The following is a 16,441-nucleotide window of genomic DNA, read 5'->3' as shown; positions in this document are numbered from 1 at the left end:
AAAGAGAATTATGGTCAAAAGAGACAATATACTGATACCTACCAGAAATATAATTCTCACCTTTAACAGTCCAAATCTGCCCTCATCAATAAAAGCAGGATATCTTCTTTGCCGCACTCGTCCTTTTATACCAAATCCGTTGAGATGTTTTAAATGCCAAAAGTATGGCCACTCTCAAACGACATGCAGAAGCAACCCAGTTTGTCCCAACTGTGGATCCTCTGATCACATTCAAAGTGATTGTTCAGTGAAAGAAATGATCTGTCCCAACTGCAAAGGCAACCATCCGGCCTACTCTAAGACATGTGAGAGATGGAAAACAGAGAAAAAAATTATGCAATATAAAGTCGAAAATAAAGTTAGTTATCAGGAAGCAAGAAAATTAGTTGCACCCATTATACATAACCGTACCTATGCCAGTATCGCCAAAAAATATCAGACAATAGCCACGCAAACTGATGTTACCATTCCACATAACATATCAATCTCCGACTGGGCTCGAGCTGTCCTCTCTCAGCAAGAGTCCAATACCCTGAAGCACTCAGACCAAGCCAGTAATACGCCTCTTAAAATTCCAGCAAAATCTCCTCCTCCACCAGTGATTGCTACTACTTCAAATAATCTTAATTCATCTACAAAAAATGTTATTCAGGACACATCGATGCATTCAGAGTATTCTCCCAAACAGGAAGATCCGGTTCTGGAAATATTTGCAGAAGAAGAAGATATGGACACAGGTCGCCCTACATTTCCAAAAAGAGACAAACCAAAGCCAGAACGCCATAAGACATCCACGTCAGGTACAGCTTCTTCTTCTAAATTCAAGTAATGCCTAACATCTTGCAATGGAATTGCAGAGGCTTTCGTGGCAACATTGACGACATTCATTACTTAATTAACCGCTACTCTCCAGTTGGTTTCTGCCTGCAAGAAACCTATTTAACTCCTCAAATTTCCATTTCCATAAAAAACTACTCAATCTATCGACTAGATCGGAATACATCCAATTCTGCTCGAGGTGGTGTAGCTATCTTAATTAACACAAGGATTCCAGCTAGGCAAATCACTCTCCAAACCCAAATCGAAGCTGTCGCTGTGCGTCTGATTAGTCAGACTGCTTTAACTCTAGTCTCAGTTTATCTCCCACCAAATCATACTTACTCTTATAATGATCTTAAAGAACTTTTATTACAGCTCCCCTCCCCTATCTGCCTGCTAGGGGATTTCAATGGCCACCACCCTTTATGGGGATCAACTAAATTAGACCGACGCGGCCGACTGATCGAAACTTTACTGGAAAAGAAAACCTCACTCTTCTTAACAGTGGTTCGCACACCCATATACAGTTACCTAATGGACAGACTTCTGCTATTGACCTGTCGATTTGCTCCCCAATACTGTTTTCAGTCATGCAATGGTCCGCTCTGGATAATCCCATGGGCAGCGACCATTTTCCAATTGTTTGTAATCTGATGACTACACAACCACCATTAGACGAACCCTGCAGGAAATGGAAATTTTCTAAAGCTAATTGGGACAAATTTCAATCAGCAATCACATTGGATAAAAAAATTATACAACTACATCCCATAGATGAAGTTACCGACTATATCACTTCCTGCCTTTTATTTGCAGCTAAAAGCTCAATTCCAATATCAAATTCAAAGACTCGACGCCATTTCAACTGTTGGTGGAATGAGGAATGCACAAAAGCGAAGAAAGAACAAAATAAAGCATGGAATTTATTTCGGCGAACTCCAACTACAGTTAATCTTATTCAATACAAGAAACTAAAGGCAAAAGCTCGTCTCATTCAAAGACAAGCCAAGAAAGATTCTTGGACTCGGTTTGCATCCACTATCAATAGAAACACGAACCCACGATTAATATGGAAGAAAATTAGGCAGCTTTCCGGGAAGTTTCCAACTGTACCTTCTCCAATTCTCTCCTGCAATGGTCTAAACGTTTCTGCTCCTCTGGATATAGCAAATGCCTTAGGCAAAACTTTTGCTGACGTCTCAGCTGCTTCCACCTACTCTCCGGAATTTCAGAAAACTAAGAACACCGCAGAACAGAGACACATCAACTTTCGAACTTCACTGCTACTTCCATATAACCAGCCACTCCAAAAATGTGAACTTATGCAAGCCATCAGAACAACGCGCAACAGTGCCGCTGGGCCAGATGGGATATATTATGTTATGTTACAGCACCTTGATGAGGAAAACTTACAAATGCTGCTAGCCTTTTTTAACCGAATCTTCCTGGGAAATGTTTATCCCACTTCTTGGCACCATGCTACAGTTTTGGCCTTCTTGAAACCTGGAAAAGACCCCTCCAATCCTAATAGTTACAGACCAATATCTCTGTCCAGTTGCCTCGGTAAAATTCTTGAAAAAATGATCCACAGTCGACTCGCTTGGATCATTGAAAGCGAACATCTACTAAGTAATAGTCAGCATGGCTTTCGCCAAAACAGGTCCTCCTTTGATCTGATGATCAAGGCTGAATCCGAAATTCACAATGCCTTTGTTAAAAACGAACACCTAGTTATGGTCTCCATAGATATAGAGAAGGCATTCGATACCACCTGGCGTTATGGAATTCTCCGTGACCTCCATAACCATGGTCTCCGTGGCAACCTGCCTATATTTATTAAGAACTTCCTCAAGAGCAGATCTTTCCAGGTGCGATATCAAAATTCCCTTTCTACTACATTCTTGCAAGAAGAAGGAGTACCACAAGGGTCAGTTTTGAGTGCGACCCTCTTTGCCCTCAGAATTGATTCTATCACAAAAGAACTTCCAAATACTGTAAAGGCGTACCTTTACGCTGACGATCTCTCTCTTTCTTGCCATTCACAGAATATGAGATCTATTGAAAGGCAATTGCAGATATCTCTCAATAAAGTACAAAAGTGGGCTGAGTGCAATGGATATCGTCTTTCCCAACAAAAAACAGTTGCGATCCACTTTTGCAATCAACGCAAACTGCATACGGATCCTGAACTTCGGATATCAAATACCACCATTCCGATTGCCAGCAATATCAGATTCTTGGGACTAATCCTGGACAGTAAGCTGAATTTCTTTGAGCATGTTAAATTGTTACGTACTACCTGTCTCAAAAAGATCAACATGCTAAGAGCTTTATCTGCCCATTCTTGGGGAGCAGACCGTACAACTTTGCTGCTCTTATATAGAGCATTGATCAGATCCCGTTTAGATTATGGTGCTCCAGTTTATGATTCTGCCCGAAAGAGTGTACTACGCTGGCTAGATCCTATTCAACATAATGCACTGCGGATTGCAATTGGTGCGTATAGGACATCTCCAACTCATAGTCTATACATTGAAGCTCATGAGCCCCCTCTGCATCTCCGCAGAAAAATGCTGTTACTTAAATATGCAGCCAAAATACAGACTTGCTCTTTGCATCCTATTCAGCCCTACCTTTTTAATCAACCACTAATTAATCTCTATAGAAATAAACCAGGTAAAATCCGATCAGCTGGCCTACGGCTTCTTGAAATATCACAGAACTGGAATGTTCCTCTCCACAATAGGCAACAGATAGAGAATTACTGTCATCCTCCGTGGACATCGTTTCCTCAACTAACTTGTGATACTTATTTTCTACAATGGGGAAAGAATCGCCTACCGACACTGAATGTGCAACAACTCCATGCTAGCCATCTTCAAAGCTGTGCTGACTTCTTGCCGGTATATACGGATGGTTCCAAATCTCTTTCAACTGTTGGCACAGCAGCAGTGTTTCCCTCTGCTATCATATCAGCTTCTCTTCCACCTGAGTATACCAACTTTTCAGCAGAACTGTATGCAATACAATTAGCCCTAGAAAATTTGACTCTACATCCATCTGAAAAATATATAGTTTACACTGACTCTCTCAGCTCAATTAGAGCAATGCAGAATCCCTCTCAACAGAATCACCATATTTTAATTAAAATCAGGAGTTTACTATTGCAAATTGACAACCGTCAACAACTAGTGAAGTTTTGCTGGATTCCGGCACATTCAGGCATAAAAGGAAATGAACTAGCTGATATATCTGCTAAAAATCCATCAACCTTAGACTTAACCTCTGCCTTCATTCCAGCATCTGATTATAATATCATAATTCAAACAGCATACCATGCACAGTGGACAGCGCTATGGCATAAAGAAACAAATAACAAACTTTTTCAATTGAAACAGGACCCAAAATTATGGCACTCATGCACTCAGACAGTTCGGCGAGAAGAAGTGGTACTCGCACGGATAAGAATAGGGCATACCCATCTGACTCACCTCCATTTACTTACCGGCAATGATCCTCCACAGTGTTCACACTGCTCTGAACATCTAACAGTCAAACATATTTTGATTGACTGTCCACACTATCAACCACATCGTACTTCAACACTTCAAAATCTGGCTAATCTTCAAGAACCGCTGACACTACATCATATCATAGGAGAGGAGGCAAGAGGAGGCAAATATTAAGGAACTTTTCTGCTTTCTGAAACAAATTAGAGTGTATAATCTTTTATGAATAGCTCTCAGAACTGAAATGAATTTGAATTGTTACGTTCTTTATTATTTTCTGATATAACTACGAATAGGCGCACTATAGCCATAGCAGCTAATGCGCCAATAAACAACCATACCACACACACATATTGCACATTTCTAGTTGGGATCCACCACTGACTTGTTTGTTTAGGTTAGGTTATGCTGATTCTCTCCCTTTCCCCTTTCTCAATGCTCTAAGACATAGCAGGCATACTAGTACTTGTCCAAGGATGGTCAATGTGGAAAGAGGTTGCAGCAATGAAGAGTATGCGGACATGCACTTCATGTATGGTAAAGCCGATGGCAGTGCACTCGAGGCTCCGTGTTTGTACCAAGAAACATTGAAACATTTCTCTGCCGAGGGCAGACCAACAGGCACACATTCATCAGGGTACATCAATGCCTTAGAGAACATGGATGCTTCACACATGGAGTATGAGCAGGTAGGCCCAGAAGTATAACACCTGATGTTGAAGAAAGGGTGTTAGAAAGAATATCTTGTAACATGTAACATCTGTAAAATCCTGTGGTGTTGAAACCAAAAATTAAAAATGTATTATCTTATGTTTAATAAAACCATCATTAGCAAAGGATTTATAGCTTTTTTCTAAACTAGTGCTCCCATAGGATCTTAACAGAAAATGTGCATTATCTTGAAAATGGTTTATTTGCAGCCCAATGGTCACTGGGACTATTTTGCTTATTTTACTTTGTACTTTTCACCTTTAAATTATTAACCATCATTTTTGAAACACTCTGTGTGTGTGTATGTATGTATGTATGTATGTATATATATATATATATATATATATATATATATAACAAAACAAAAGTTGAACAAGACTATTTTAAGATATGAAGTGTAGGTATGTAAAGTTATGTAATACAGGATAAAGCTATGTAAAGTAGATTTAACAGAACTGATTAATGCCATTAAGCCAATGATTAAATGTTACATCAGGCTGTAATATGGCACCTCTATAGCCAGGTGGGCAGGAGCAACAGTGCGTAGCACACGCTTCTTGATTAGACCGGGATTCGAGCCCGTGCCCACCAAATACGGAGGATGCAGAAAGGTCAGGGAATGACCGCCGCATATCTCCGGAGCAATATGGCCTTAGACCGGGATTCGAGCCCGTGCCCACCAAATACGGAGGATGCAGAAAGGTCAGGGAATGACCACCGCATATCTCCGGAGCAATATGGCCTTAGTTGCTAATGCTCCTTAAAACCAAAATAACAAACAACAACTGTGATATAGGAAAATATATGGAGAATTAGATAAATAAGGTATGTGTAAGGCTATGTAGGTATGAGAGCAAAGAGTGTAAACGAAGAATGCCAGTAGACGTTTGAGCCTAGCTAAAGAAATAGGCTGGTTAATTAAACAATAGGGAAATGGCAAAAGTGCCAGGAGCTAAAACTGAATTAAATTAATAAAACCTGTATGGTATGTTATTAAGAGCTAGCGCCATTCAGTACATCCAAATAATAATTAGCAGAAGCTATCTGTTTCAGATTGCCACTTGCCAGTAATCGCAGGACCTCAAAATAGACCTAAATGTCATATAATGAAGAAAGGTAATAATTTATCAACAATTTGGTTGCTTACTGGCAAAATATCTATTCTAACAGATAGCAGACAATACAATTATATACAAATCATATGCATATAGCAAGGGAAGGGGTGGATTTGAAGAGGGTATTCAAATAAACTGAGCCTAAAGTAGGTGAGGTTGAAGGAAAGAAATAAGATAATAATAGTACTCCAATTGTCCTCAGATTGTTGTAAGATAGCGTTAGCATTAGCATTAGTAGAGGCATTTGATGCAAGAAAGCAAGCTTATGCAGCATCGGCCAAAAAAAAAAAATAAATAAAAAATAACCACTTCCACTTCACCCCTCCGTTCATTCGAAATACCTGTCCAGCTGAGCCTTAAACTTATTTAGGCTATCAACTTCCACGACAAGGGATGGAAGTCTGTTCCATCAACCAACCACCCGCTGGCTAAAGGCAAATTTCCTCACATCTATCCTACATCTGTCTTTCCTCAATTTGAATTTATGCCCTCTCAGGTGATTATTCTGAGCAAGAGGAAGAATCCCATCACCATTGAGCATGCTCAAACCATTCAAGGCTTTATACACCTCTATCAGATCACCTCACTGGTGCCTAGTCTCCAGACACTGTAATTTGCAAAACTTAAGCCTTTCTTCGTAAGAGCACCCCTTTATTCCATTCACTAATCTTGTTGCCCTTCTCTGTACTCGTTGCAGCATCTCTACATCCTTCTTGAAATGAGTCCTCCAGACCTGTATACAGTACTCTAGGTGTGGCCTGACCATTGCCTTATACAAGGGAATAATCACCTTATCCCTGCTAGAAAAATTCCTATATATCATTGACAATACACCATGAGCTACTCTTGCAGCCCGTCTGCACTGCTCAGAGAACTTCATATCTGCCTGCACAACCACCCCCAGGTCCCTTTCATTCTCTACCACTGTCAGTGTAGTACCACAGAGTTGATACGTTGCTCTGGGGTTGCTGTTTCCCATATGTAGTACTTTACATTTGTCAATGTTAAACTTCATTTGCCACCTCTCAGCCTATCTGCTCAACCTTTCCAGATCCTGTTGCAGTAGCATAGTGTCAGTAGTGCCCTTGACAACCCTGCTAACCTTTGTATCGTCTGCAAACTTGGATATTAAGCTCGATATACCATCATCAATATCATTTATAAATACAGAAAACAATAATGGACCCAACACTGAACCCTGAGGGACTCCACCAATAAGTTTCCCAAAGTGTGGTACAGCCACCTTCGGGGTGCATTGTTAGGGTTTTAATGGGTGTGCAGCCGAATTTTTTATTTTAATTTATCATAGTTTTTTTAACTGCAGAAAACAATTCAATATTTATTGAATCATAAAAGATGATGACTATATAATCCGTTGTTATTTTTCGGGTTTTCTTTTTTCTTTCATTTAGTTTTATTGGACTAATTGGACTCTTATGTGATCCAGTATATGCATATTAGCTCTGTGTGTGTGTGTGTGTGTGTGTGTGTGTGTGTGTGTGTGTGTGTGTGTGTGTGTGTGTGTGTGTGTGTGTGTGTGTGTGTGTGTGTGTGTGTGTGTGTGTGTGTGTGTTTGGTGACCCAATCAATGTTTTACCAGTAATCACTTGTTAATTGTGCCGTTTGTTTACAAGTAGTCGTTTCAAAAAAGCATGCTTTGTCATGTAAGCATTGAAAAAGGTGCTTGGTACATAACAATTTAAACTTCATTTAAATTTATACATTTTAATACAAATTTCAGTACCAAAATAGTAAGTGTTAAAAATGTGCTTTCACTAGCTAACATACATACTTTAATTTCAATCTTGTAAGGGTCCACCATATATGTACCTACATTATCCTGTCAGAATGTTTGTTGGTTTTTATTATTACTTCCATTTTTTTAAATTATTATTTTTATATATAGTATATATGTATGATTTGTTATATACAGCAGACTCTCGATTTATTTACCGGGATCGGATTAACCAGGACAGTCCAAATTTAAAAAAAAAAAAAAAAAAAAATCACCCCGAAATCTTATATAAAATTGAAGTAATAAATATAAAGGTATACACAGATGTTTTGCAAGTCATAAATAAGTGAGAAGAAGTGGAATTATAAGGAGTGTACCTATTACCTTGCAACCCCCCCCCCCCCCGCTCAAAAAAAAAAAAAAAACACAGAGAGAGAGAGAGACCAAACGTTCAGTTTGTTTTAGTGCATCATCGATTTTTGTGTTCCGTCACACTGCAAAAGGGCAAATTTTGTTTCGTTATTTATATGAGGGATGTCAGAATTTTTTTTTTTTTTTATAGTAACTTTTTTTTTTTTTTTTTTTTTTTGTTTAGAAATCGCGAAAATGATGGGCATTTGCCCATCATTTTCGCGATTTCTTTCGCAAGCAAGAGTTGTGCTTTCAATTGAACGAAAACTTCAAATTATTCAAAAGTTTGTAAATGGTACATCTGTTAAATCTCTGAAGAGCCATTATAATACTGGTGACCAAACCATATGCATCATTGAAAAAAAACAAAGGGAAGCATCATATCGGACACGTGAGTAGTGCGTGGTAAATTTTTTTTGTTTTTCATCTATCGCCAACTTGCATAGGTTCGCACTTATGTTACGTTATTTATATATTTTTTTATATGACTGAAGATTTCAGTGAAGGAGACACACATTTCACTATAATAACGAAAAAACCCACAGAATTCCAGTTATTGTTATTATCGCAAATGCAATAAGATCGAGTTTACTACCCGTTTATAATGAATTGCATTAACAGAAAAGCCCAATAACCTGGAAAGTGCAAATTGTTTCTATTGTTTTATGGCAGTGATCTCCGGAAATGTGCTTTAGTAAAATGCGAGTTTGCGTAGGGTGATAGTGAGTTTTTGCCTTAACCCTGTGAAGTTCTTTCCAGAAAATTTAATTTTAACTGTTATCAGTGCCGACTAAGCGAATAAGTGACAGCAGTACTAGTAAATCTATCAAGATATGGAAAGCGGTCGACTTGGATCAGAAAATAATTTAAAAAAAAAAATTTTTTTTTTATCGTGTGATGTGAGCAATACACGAAGGAAAAAGTTTTTCCTGCTTCCTTCTTTATCGTGGCCATGAGGTCCAACCAGAGAGTACGGTACCATCGTAATATCCAAGCCTGAGGCGAGATTCGAACCTGCAACCTTTGGATTGCCAGACAGGCACTTTACCCACCCGGCTAGCCCGGTCGGCTAAAATTAAAATAATAAGGATGTATGAAAATGGCCAAACATCAACAACTATCATGCGGAATTCGAATTTGTCAGTGGCAACGGTGAACACAATAAGGGAGAAATATAGAATATGAGAAGCGGTGAAGCGATCAGCACCAGTGAAGTCAATTGTAATAACTAACGCTATGAAATACTTATCAGTTTTTACAGTACAAAAATAACATGCATTTTTTTCTTCCTTTTATGTTTTTTTTTTTCTTATGTGCCACTCTGGCTACTTCACCGCTGTCCCCAGATAAAGTTTTTAATTGAACTAATTAAAAATATATAACTACTTTTCTTCATTCTTCTGAGGATATTATATGGTTTTTGTAATTTTGGCATATCAGGGATATAGTAGAAATATTTTATTAGTCATTTCCAAGTTAAAACTTGACTTACGTAATAAGTCCTGGAATGTATCTCTTACGTATGTCGGGGACTTACCGTATATTTGGATTAACACAGCAAATCAATTATCTGGAAATTTTTTTACCCTCTATCCTGGGAAATCGAGAGTCTACTGTACTAATAAATGAATACCGTATATTTTATTGTATTTGCTCGAGTCTAGATAAAATAGTATTATGAAAACTACCCCCAATTTATCTTTGCCTGAGAAGGGATACACCCGTAAGACTAAACTCTCAGAAGGGGTATGCCAGAAAGGCTAAACTCTCAAAATTGGTATGCGATTATTGTAAGTTAGAGAATCACTGCTCTGAGGCATAAAGAGAACAACACAGAATATATTCTTCGATTTATGCCTTTTGGTCTCGATATTAGCATTAGCAAAGACACATAATGCAAGAAAGCAAGCTTATATAGCACAGCCAAAAAAAAAAAAAAAAAAAAAAACCACACACCCTTCTCATTTCATCCATCCATTCGCTCCAAATGTTTGTCTAGTTCTACCTTGAATCTATTTAAACTATCAACTTCTACAACGACAGATGGAAGTTTATTCCAGCAATTAACTACCCGCTGGCTAAAGGCAAACTTCTGCACATCTATCCTACAATGATCTTTCCTCAATTTGAATTTATGCCCCCTCAGGTGCTGAATCTCAGCAAGAGGAAGAATCCCATCAGCATTGAACATGCTCAAACTATTCAAGGCTTTATACACCTCAATCAGATCACCTTGCAGGTGCCTAGTCTCCAGACACAGTAATTTGCAAAACTTAAGCCTTTCTTCATAAGAGCAACCCTTTGTTCCATTCAGTAATTTTGTTGCCCTTCTCTGTACTCTTTCCAAAAGCTCTACATCTTTCCTAAAATGAGGCCTCCAGACCTGTATACAGTACTCAAGGTGTGGCCTGACCTTATACAAGGGAATAATCACCTCCTTATCCCTGCTAGAAAAATTCCTATATATCATTGACAAGACAACATGAGCTATTCTTGCACTGCTCAGAAAACTTCATATCTGCCTGCACAATTACCCCCAGGCCCTTTTCACTCTCTACCACTGTCAGTGTAGTAACACACAGTTGATATGTTTCTCTGGGGTTACTGCTTCCCATATGCAGTACTTTACATTTGTCAATGTTAAACTTCAGTTCCCATCTGCTCAACTTTTCTAGATCCTGTTGCAGCAGCGTCTTGTCATTAGTGTCATTAACAACCCTGCAGACCATCGTATCCTCTGCAAACTTGGACATTAAGCCTGATATACTATCATCAATATCATTAATAAATACAGGAACAACAATCGACCCAACACACTGAACCCTGGGCGACTCCGCTAATAACATTAGTCCACGAAGAGCAGTGTCCATTGATTACCACTCTATCTTCTCCCACTCAACCATCCCTTTATCCATAGCAGCAATTTGCCTCCAATGCCACATTGCTCCAATTTGTACAGCAGTCTTCCATGTGCAACAGTATGAAAAACTTTCCTGAAATCCAAGCATATGCTATCAAAATTATTTTTGACATTCAGTTCCTTTGTGACCACATCATAGTATCCAATCACTAGGAAAGCAAAATTTCTCAATTTTGCTTTCCCAGTGCTTATGTCACACCAAACTGACTCGCTCGATACTGCACGGTCCAACCATGTTGACTGGCTGTACTTCCTTGGATTTTGTGTTTCTTAGCCAGTAGCATAACCCCTCTTGCCTTCCTATCCTGTCTATCCTTCCTGTGCACATTGTACTCCCCAAATTCCAGTTCTGCATTCCTTATATCTCATTTGAATAGAAGCTGCTCATTTCAATAGAAGCAGTGCAAGAATCACTTTCACCTCTACCAGCGGCTACTGTTAATCTATTAGTCCGTGCCCCCCCCCCAAAGCTAGGTGTTTTCTGGTCCATTTAGCTCTTCCTCGATAGCATCAGCAAATATTCTTGCACCCTTTCTATTTAAGTGTATCCCCTCCCTGTAGAAGCAGTCTGTTCGTTTAACAAGCACAGACCAGACTGAGAAAAATTCTACCCCTTGAGCCTTCACAATCTCTTCAGGGCTGAGTTGATCGACAAGGCTCTCATTATATACTCCCTCCTATCGTGTCCGAGCAGAATTGCAAACACTTTCAAATTCAATCCTAACTCACGGTTTTGTTTTTTTTCAACATTGACCTGTACTTGTTAAGTAAATCTGCCGGTCTCGTACTCTTAATATCATTAGTGCCAACGTCTACAAAAATATTACCTTTTGTGCCCTTAAAAGATATCTGCTCTACGTCATCAACCCTTGCCCCTAGCTGACATACCTTGGTCCTGTTCCACCTATCCTTTTCAGACAATATGTTCCCCCATTTCCCTGACAATAGAGTCACCGACAATAACTAGTTCCTTTGGGACCAGCACATTCTGACTTGGGGGTTGCCGCTGTGTTGCAAGATGTTCAAGTGCAAGCTCTTGCATTGATGTGGGCAGCTGAGAGCTTGATGGGGCCCTCAATTTAAATCCTTTGAGGACATCCACCCTGTCCTTCAAGCCCTCATATAGGCCATAACGCTGAGTTGGCACCCAATTTCCTCATACTCCTTACAATGCACACACACACACACACACACACACACACACACACACACACACACACACACACACACACACACACACACACACACACACACACACACACACAAAGACGTTCCCCTTGGCAATATCATGTCCCATTCCTGATTGCTCTACAAACATCAAACAAGCAGTGCATTTCAACAGGCTGTGATTCAGAGCACAACGGACCCCTCAGTTCTCCCCTGTGTCATAGCACTCCCATTAGTTTGAGCCTTTTGCTTTGCTGCTCTGGTCTGCGTCATGATTTTTATTCAATTTCAAATAAAATTCCAATACAAAATATAACCCTAAACTTATATCCCAATGCAGTTATAACGCTATATATATGTATTTCAGTATTGAATATTATCTCAGAGTTACATTATATGACTTTCTTATCTCCTGTCAAGTTATATGTATTAATTTATAATGTTACGTTTGTAAAAACTAGGTCATTATATTTATTTAGTTAAAAAGTACAATTTAATTGACAATGAAATTTAATGAGATTAGTAAATTTTACTGATTAATTGATAACACTATACTCGCTATCTTGTTTTATGTTAAACCTTATTCTACCTTGTTCGGAGTATACGTTGTATTGTGAAACAATGGCGGCAAGTTACGAACGGTAAATTGACAGCCACTAGGTATTAATTATTTTCAAAATTGCACTATCTAAATTCAAAATAAACCTTGACTAGCTTCTATAAGCTACTTATAGAAAATAATTTAATGTAACAATTAAGTCAATAAAACAGCTAAATATAATTAAAAACTTAGCATTTGCGGTAGCTGCAAAACTTGTCCAACATGTGGATTAGATGGTCTTCAGATCTTGCAGTTACTGGCAATCAGAAACAGCTTCTCAAATTTGTATTTGGATATGTCGAATGGTGCTCTTGTTATCAAGAGCACCATTCGACATGTCCAATTTTACCTCATGCTTACCATTTCCCCACTGTTTAATTAACCAGCCTATTTCTTTAGCTGGGCTCATACATCATCTATTGGCATTCTTAGTTTACACTCTTCATTCTAATACATATATGGCCTTACACATAACATATTTATATAATTCTCCATATTTTCTTATATATTATTTATACTGCAGGATTTCTTACAACAAGCCACTAGTATGTGTTTTTATTTTTCATTTTTGGTTCTTTTTCCATTTATATTTGTTGATAGAATCAAAAAGTTCCAGGACTGAATTTTTATTCAAATAAGTATAATATTTAAAAATAATAATGCAGTACCATTTGGCTATTTATACGTTATTTTTTCTATTGGTTAAATAATCACAAGAAGCTTTTTCAAAGTCTGGTTTTGAAAGTTCCTTGATTGGTTTGTCATAGCTGCCACAACTTTTGCCAAAAAAATCATTGTATCTTCACTTGAATGAATTTGGAAAAAAATAAGTCACTCAGTGCATGGCCAGATGAATAAGGAGAGCATTGCTAGACAGTTGCAATTTTTTGAAAAGTATCCAAAAATTGTAATTAAAAAAAAAAAAAAAAAAAAAAGTTAAGTTATTGTCACACAATGAGCAGGGACATTTTCATGGTAGAGTAATTTCCAGTTTTTCTTTCCTCACAGATCACATCTTTTCCTTTTGATTACATATCTCAAGCATTTGATTTCTACAAAGTTTTATTAACAGTATGACCCCTTGTATACAGGGTGTCTCAAAAATACACGGCATAACTTCAGGAATGAGTTCCTCATATGTAGACAATAAAAATATTTTATATCAACATAGGTACGGAAATGTTTGGTTCCCAAGTTATTAACCGCAATGTCTTATCTCCCGCAGGTGATTTCCTTCATCACAAGGTACTGACAAAATCTGGTGGTTTTCCATTCCAACCATGTACTCAAATCAGGAGCAAGCGGATATGCACTTTATGTACGATTTGGCGCGCGGCAATGCTCTGGAGGCTCGTCGTTTGTACCATGAAAGGTTCCCAGAATGAAGATGTCCAGATAGGAAAACGTTTGAAGGTATCCATCGCCGCCTTTGTGAACATGGGACCTTTACACCTTGTGCTGCCGACAGAGGACAACCAAGAACTACGACTCCTGAAGTAGAGGATATTTTGGATGTTGTGCATGCCACTCCTGGAATCAGCACACGCAGAATAGCAATGCAACTGGCTGTTCAACGTTCAACTATTTGGAGAGTGTTGTGAGAACACCAACTGTATCCTTACCATCTCTGCAATGGGTACAGGCCTTGTCACCAGCAGATTACCCTGCACGAGTAATGCTCTGCCAGTGGTTCTTGCAGCAGTGTGGTACACCTCCTCACTTTCTTGCCTTAGTGATATTCACGGATGAAGCACAGTTCACACAAGACAGAATCCAAAACTTTCACAATCAGCATGTATGGGCTGAGGAAAACCCACCTGTAATTCTTCCATCACATCACCAACAGCGGTTCAGCCTCAACATCTGGGCGGGTGTTATTGGTGATAAGTTATTTGGGCCCCATGTACTTCCAAACAAACTCACAGGGCAGGCGTACAGAAACTTTCTGGAAAACAACATGCCTGATTTCTTGGACGCCACGCCACTGATCATTTGTCAACAAACACACTTCATGCACGATGGTGCTCCCACACATTTCAGCCACCTAGCCCGCAATTACCTGAATCGAAGGTTTCCTGGTCGGTGGATAGGTAGAGGTGGACCAACTGCCTGGCCTTCACGCTCACTGATTTAAACCCACTAGATTTCTTCTTGTGGGGCCATTTAAAGTCATTGGTGTATTCGACTCAGATAGCTGATGTGGAAACTCTCCGCAATTGAATTGTGGCAGGTTGTGAGACAATATGAAACATACCAGGAATTTGGCATCATCTTCGCAAGTCCATGAGACGTCAATGTGAGGCCTGTGTTCAGGCAGAAGGTGGACATTTTGAACAATTACTATAAGGTGATGTGAACAGTTAAGTGTCATAGATAGACCTTCAAAACTCGGAAACCAAGCATTTCCGGAACTATGTTGATATAAAATATTTTTATTGCCTACATATGAGGAACTCATTCCTAAAGTTATGCCATGTATTTTTGAGACATGTATATTCATAATGAGTTATATCCTCATAGTCAAAAAAATAATTCTAGCAAAACTTCACTTTTAGATTTATTAATCTGAATTTTTTCTTTTGAAATTCAACCCTTGTTTTCATTTTATCCACTTAAAAACTTGTGTAAAAAGTTAAAAACTCGGGACTCAAGAAATTGCACAATCTTTTCTTGTTTAAAATATTGGGTACAGCGACTTGCCAACAAACAAATATTTCAGCTTGAGAGGCCAAGTCTTCAATTGTCATGTGACAAATTGTCCAAATAATACTTCTCACAGTTCCTTTGTTGACATGCAAGGTCTACTACACCTTGCATAATCCTCAGTGATATCACATGCATGGTACCGTTAAGATAACCTATCCCTTTGTAAAGCCTTCTCACTGCATGCTTCACCACTCATTTTATAGTCTGAGGGCTAATTTTTTCAACTAAAATAAAAAAAAATTTTTGTTCAAAAAGCAACATTCTAAAAAATGACAAATAATAAGTATAAAATTACTTTGTAAACAATAAATAAATCTGCACATTTGCAACTGAGACATTGCCTACTGGAAAAAAAAATTCTACATATTCTAGGTTATAAAATGAAATGAAATTTTTATTATTCAATGTTTAGATATTTTTAACAAATTTAACCCTGGAATTTTCATCCAACTTTTTTGTATATTCATGTGCATGTTTTTTTTTTTTTTTTTTCTCAGGAACAAGAATTTGTTGTCATGGGAGGCTTATTATGGTGGGATGATCATATGGTATTAGGATGCTACAATCTTAGAGACTCACGTGATGAGGTATAAAATACTTTGAAGTGTTTTTAAGAATACAAGCGGTATTCAATTTTTATTGAAATACATCATTTTGATATAACGTTTTTAATTTTAAATTATAAATTTAAAAACTTTGGTGGCTACTTCTGTCTTAGTCAAGAAGCATTTTAAGGAACATAATATC

General features: G+C 38.2%; 1 protein-coding gene across 2 annotated transcripts in view; it reads left to right on the top strand.

Annotated features, from left to right (window-relative positions):
• The window catches only part of Rich (Guanine nucleotide exchange factor subunit Rich), a 579,939-nt gene that overhangs the window by 231,701 nt on the left and 331,797 nt on the right, over nucleotides 1-16,441 (top strand). For both annotated transcript variants that reach the window (XM_090378010.1, XM_090378009.1), the window contains exon 15: nucleotides 16,192-16,281. In XM_090378010.1, the coding sequence (XP_090234136.1) occupies nucleotides 16,192-16,281 (90 nt within the window). The remainder of the gene's footprint in view (nucleotides 1-16,191; nucleotides 16,282-16,441) is intronic.

Source organism: Mastigoproctus giganteus, chromosome 7 (assembly GCF_048544385.1).
Source record: "Mastigoproctus giganteus isolate SK-2022 chromosome 7, ASM4854438v1, whole genome shotgun sequence".
Classification (NCBI taxonomy): Eukaryota; Metazoa; Arthropoda; class Arachnida; order Uropygi; family Thelyphonidae; genus Mastigoproctus; species Mastigoproctus giganteus.
The sequence above is the reverse complement of the archived record's forward strand: the minus strand, read 5'-3'. Positions and strand labels throughout refer to the sequence as shown.